The sequence below is a fragment of the Ailuropoda melanoleuca genome, chromosome 6 (genome assembly GCF_002007445.2).
Source record: "Ailuropoda melanoleuca isolate Jingjing chromosome 6, ASM200744v2, whole genome shotgun sequence".
NCBI classification, from domain to species: Eukaryota; Metazoa; Chordata; class Mammalia; order Carnivora; family Ursidae; genus Ailuropoda; species Ailuropoda melanoleuca.
In genome coordinates, this window is record NC_048223.1 from 9934180 (window position 1) to 9939041 (window position 4862).

Here is a 4862-nt window from a genome sequence, read left to right on the forward strand (position 1 = left end):
TACGGCCGCGCCCCCGGCGCCCGCGCCCACCAACGCACCGGGCCTGCAGTTCGCCTGCGCCCGGCAGCCCGAGCTCGCCATGATGCATTGCTCTTACTGGGACCACGACAGCAAGACCGGCGCGCTGCACTCGCGCCTCGATCTCTGAGAGCTCAGCGCACGCCGGCTTTGAGGATGCAGGGACGTGCGACGCCGGCCTTAGCCGCAGCCACCGCCGCCGGCCGGACCACGCGCCCTCTGGGGCCATCTTCTGAGCCAGCGTCCAAGGCCCTCTGCGCCTCCTCGCTCCCCTCAGCTCCTCTCGCCCCTCTTTTGTCTCCTCCGCTTCTCCTCTTGTTGCTCGCCTCCCTGCCCTCTCTGCCCCCTCGCTCCCCCGGCCTCCTGGCCGCCTCTCCGCGCGCCTTCTGCAGGCCTCGTCTCCTCCCGGTGTCCCAGCGTCCGGGCTGGACACCCCATGCCAAAATTCAGAGCGGAGAGGAAGTGCCGGGGCCGAGGTGCAGCCGGGCGTCGGCGGTGCAGACCTCTTGGCCTTCTCATACAGGTCGGTGCGCTCGCGCTCGGCTTTCCCCGCCCGGCTGCCGCGCAATCCGTGGCTGGAAGCGCCGGTCCGGGCGGGCAACGAGACCCGCGCCGCCCGAGAAAGGGACGAACGTGTGTTTGCTCCACTAACCTCTTGAAGCGGTTCAGAAGCCGCTTGCCGGGGCCCACTGGATGGGGCGGGGGTTGGGCCCGATCGGGGAGCCCGGCTGCCTCGCTCGGCGGCCTGCCCTGGGGTTTACAGCACATCCCCGCACCGAGACAGGCTGAGTGTCCTCCGCTCTCCGTCTCGGCGCTTCGGGCACCTCCAGGCCCGCGGAGGCTAGTTGATGTTTCTCCCAAAAGATCGAGAGGGCTGTTTTAAATGACATTTAAAAATATTTTTTAAGAAAAAAAAAAAAAAAAACTAACCGGGAAAACCAGTGAAGTATGGTGGCCTTGGAGTTTGCTAAAGTAAAATGAAAATCTCTTCCAGGGGATTTGAAGTAGAATTCCTGCCGGGCCTTCAAAAAACTATGTTCAGAGAGGTAGGAGAATATGCTCAGTAAAAGTTGGTTTCCTTTACGAATTGGGGGGTTTCCCCCTCTATCTGTCTAAAAACAAATCAAAAACAAATTTCCCCGGATCTTCTAAGGCAAGCCCAGAGTGCCGAGTGCCGGGAGATCACTGCCTGCCCGGTGGACGCTGTGCAGAGACGGCTGGTTCTCTTTCTGATTTTTGTTTTTGCAAACGTCTTGTTTTTCCCACCTTGGGCAGGAGAAATGTGAAACCTGGCAGCAGTCGGACCCGGCGGGCTTGTGGCCCGGGGCCGGCTGGCCCGAAAACCCTAGACCTGGTGGTTCTGTAGTGTGTTGTTTGGAGGACCAAATTTTCTAGAAAGAACTAGAGCACTTTTGTTGTTTTGTTTGTTGTTATCGTCTTGTCAATTCCCAAATAAATTTTTTGTTCTTTCTTTTAACACGGACTTATATTATTTCTGCCTCGCCTAAGTTTGTTCGGCAGCTGGTTAAAAGAGGGAGATTTCCAGCCAAGTTTTATCCTTTTTCAGATAAATAAGGGTTGAGGGCAGCCCGAGTGGAGGGCATTTGTGGTTGTTGCTGCTGCTCTGTTTTCCGGGGGATTGTTTGTTTTCTGTGTCATCGCTGGTCTGTAGTGGCTGTCTAACGTCATCAAAGAGACTTTATCAGTCGTCGTTCGTTCACAAGGCATGAGTGTAGGTAGGATTTGTTCAATTTTTGCACCTATTCGTTTGTATTTTGCCTCTTACGCAGTCGTACTAGGTGTATGGACTGTGTGTTCATTATATTGAACTCATACGTTTCTATTTTTCCAGACAAATATAATAACCAGAAGAGTTTATTCTAAACAGATAAAAATCTTGTTTGGGGAAACGTTCTGTAGGCTGCAAACCTCTATACAAATGTGAGGAGCAACTTACATTGATTGCCTTATTATTTTTAATAATCAGAATTCATTTACCTTGAGATATGTGTAAGAGATTTAGGAATATCAGAGAGGAATGAACATACTGCATGGCTGTAAAAATCTGTTTTGTTTTGTTTTTTTCCTTCTTTGACTCTTCCAATAACGAATTCAGACCAGTGCTTCCTCAGAGGCACACGGGCATTTGACCATGTGACAGCTCCGGGAGCTCAAGGGGTATTAGGGGTGGTGGCCTTCAATGTGCTGATGAGATGACAGGTATCAGCCAGCTCTCCCCTCCACTGAGGTGCAGCTTGGGCTGGACCCCACTCCAGCCATGTGTCCCTCACTGCCCCCACTCTGGGCCTGGACAGCAGGGGCCACAGGTCCAGGCTGAGCAGCGGTTAGAGGAACCATGGCTGCAGGCCTCCCACTTCAGCCTATACTGGTGTTCATGCTGTGGGATCACCATGGTGGGATCCCTGTTATGTGTAGTTGGGCCAAAGGGGAGGTGGCTCTGACTCAGGACACCTTTCCTCCCTTGGGCATACCTGAGGAGACTGGAAGGTGGAGGATGAAGCTGCGGCTGTTCTTAGAAGCATCACCTTGCGACCTGCACTGGAGCCTGCGAATGCCAGGGAGCCAGAAGGAGCAGGCTGGAGAGGGAGGTTCAGCTGGGGTGGGAAGCCCAAGAGACTGGTCAGGCCTAGTATCTGGGTGCTTCTAATGAACCACTGCACCATTGTCTGGCTAAGAGGAGTTGCAAAAAAGAAAGTGGACTGCTGTGTGTGTGTTTGTGCTTTCTGGGGTGTGAACATATATCCCATGGGTGATTGTGTAGTCTATGCCTGCTGCAAATATGTGTGTGCAGTGTAAGTCGTGTCCTGGCGACAGGATGGGAGGTGTGTATGTCTGTCATTCGCCTTCAGAGAGGGCATATATTTTGGGCATTGTAATAACAAAATGCCTAATACTGAAGGAGTGCTTACTGGTACCACAGTGTGTGTTGCGTTCATAAGTCATTGGTAATGTGTGCACTTACGTTCTTGGTATATAATCCTGGCTTGCTGAATGATGACAAACAACACATATACAGCCTTTGCTTGAGCTGGTTGAGGATGTCTGTTCCAGGGTTGGTCCTTGGCACCCCCTAACTGCTATCCCAAGCAGAGAAAGCAAAAGAAGAAAGGCTCCAGGGCAGAGGCTTCAGGGAAGTAGGGAAGTTGGCCTAGGCCAGCGCTGGAGGACAGCCTCTGTCTGTCCCCAAGAGCTGAAAGGCAAGAGACACCCAAAGCTGAGTGGCAGTTTCATCAAGTATGGAGGATAAAATGAAAGAATCGGTGAGGGAGTCCTGCTCTACACAGGAATTGGAGAAGAGATCCCACACAGAGAAGGGAGACAGATTATACCCCACTTCCCAATGGATGCCCACAGGAAAACATCTGTCTCTAATTCCAACCCTAGGGGTTTCTCCATAACTCTATAGTTTGGTCATTTCCCCCAGTGCTAAAAGTTTGAGGCAATGGCTGAGTTTCTTCATCTCTCATTTCCTTTCTCTCCTCTCCTTTGCCCTTTTGAGTTTCTATTAGAGAAGATGATTTAAGGAATATCCTAAGTGATGGCAAAAGTATTTAAGAGAGTTCCTGATATATAGCAATTATGCCTTAGCATATATAGTCTGTTCTAGATGGCTGGACCACATGGGTGTACATATTTACGTTTGTCAGGGTATACTATAAATACAACTTAGAGATTGATGCAAATACCCCGCCAATTTCTGCACATCCTGGATAATGAGTTGCTACATATGGTATTGAATGAGGAGTGTGTATGTGCTTGTATGCATGTAAAATCCTCACACTCATCACTGACAATATGAATCCCCCTCCTCACATTTACACACAAATTCTTGGTCATCCCTGACCCCTAAGGCTGCCCAGACAAAATTCTTGGGTTGAAGGGGCTAAGGTGTCCTGTTCTCGGGGCTGGGGGGGGTGGTTGCAGGAAAAATCTTTGCCAGTGCAGTACATGCACCAAGGAACTGCGGAATGGGAGGACCTAGGGTGTTTTCTGGGATAGCCTCGCTCTCTACTCCAGAGGGTGTCCTGGGCCTACTTCCCCTTTGCATAAGTAAAGAGTTCACTGCCCCCACATCTCCAGTTTGGGTGGGCATGAAGCTCAGGACATTTCACCTGAGGTTAGGTGCCCTCCAGCCCTTTGCCTGGCTCTCCCACTAGAGGAGGCTGGAGCTCCAGGTTTCTAAAAGCCCCCTAGCGGTGGGCAAAAATCAGGGGCAGACCAGGGCTGCTTTCAGTCAGTGGAGCAGGAGAGGATGGGCCAGGAAAGTGGGTCAGACCCAAGACAGCCTGCCCATGAATAAGCTCTTCCTTTAATGGAGGCTTGGTGCACCACAACCGCTGGGCCAGGCAGGGTGTCAGGGCCAGGAAGCTGCTTCGTCAGGCTCAGGAGCCCTGCAGTGCCCCACTCTGTGGATCTAAGCTGGTGGTGACCATGCCTTGTTGGTCCAGGTACCTCCATAGGGCTGGCCCTGCTTCTTGGAGTAGATCTGTGGGACCTATAGGAAAGGATGGGACCAGAAAGCACACCTCTCCTGTATGGTGGGGACCAGAGCATGGAGCGGTTGGGTATAACCTTCATGCCCCCAGTTCTGCCTTAGAGACAACAAGAAATTAAAGATTCCTGAAACAGGCAGTCTTATCTGCTTTCTACTTTCTTGAGACAGGGGGCCATTCTGTCACAGAAGAATGGACCCCAACTCTCTTAGCTTACATTTAAGGAACCAGAGGTACTGAGAAGAGAAGGGGACATCCAGGGGTCAGCTAGTTATCTGTGGGGCAAACAGCCTTGGAAGTTTTATAGAGAGATCTGAAAGCACTGAGCCC

The 4862-nt window shown here is 51.7% G+C and overlaps 1 protein-coding gene across 1 annotated transcript in view; it reads left to right on the forward strand.

The window, feature by feature from the left end:
• FOXL2 (forkhead box L2) overlaps positions 1-175 on the forward strand; it is a 1322-nt gene extending 1147 nt beyond the window's left edge. Inside the window, exon 2 of the mRNA XM_034661820.1 lies at positions 2-175. Within this exon, the coding sequence (XP_034517711.1) occupies positions 2-148 (147 nt within the window). The 3' untranslated portion in view covers positions 149-175. The remainder of the gene's footprint in view (position 1) is intronic.
• The last annotated feature ends 4687 nt before the right edge of the window (positions 176-4862 follow it).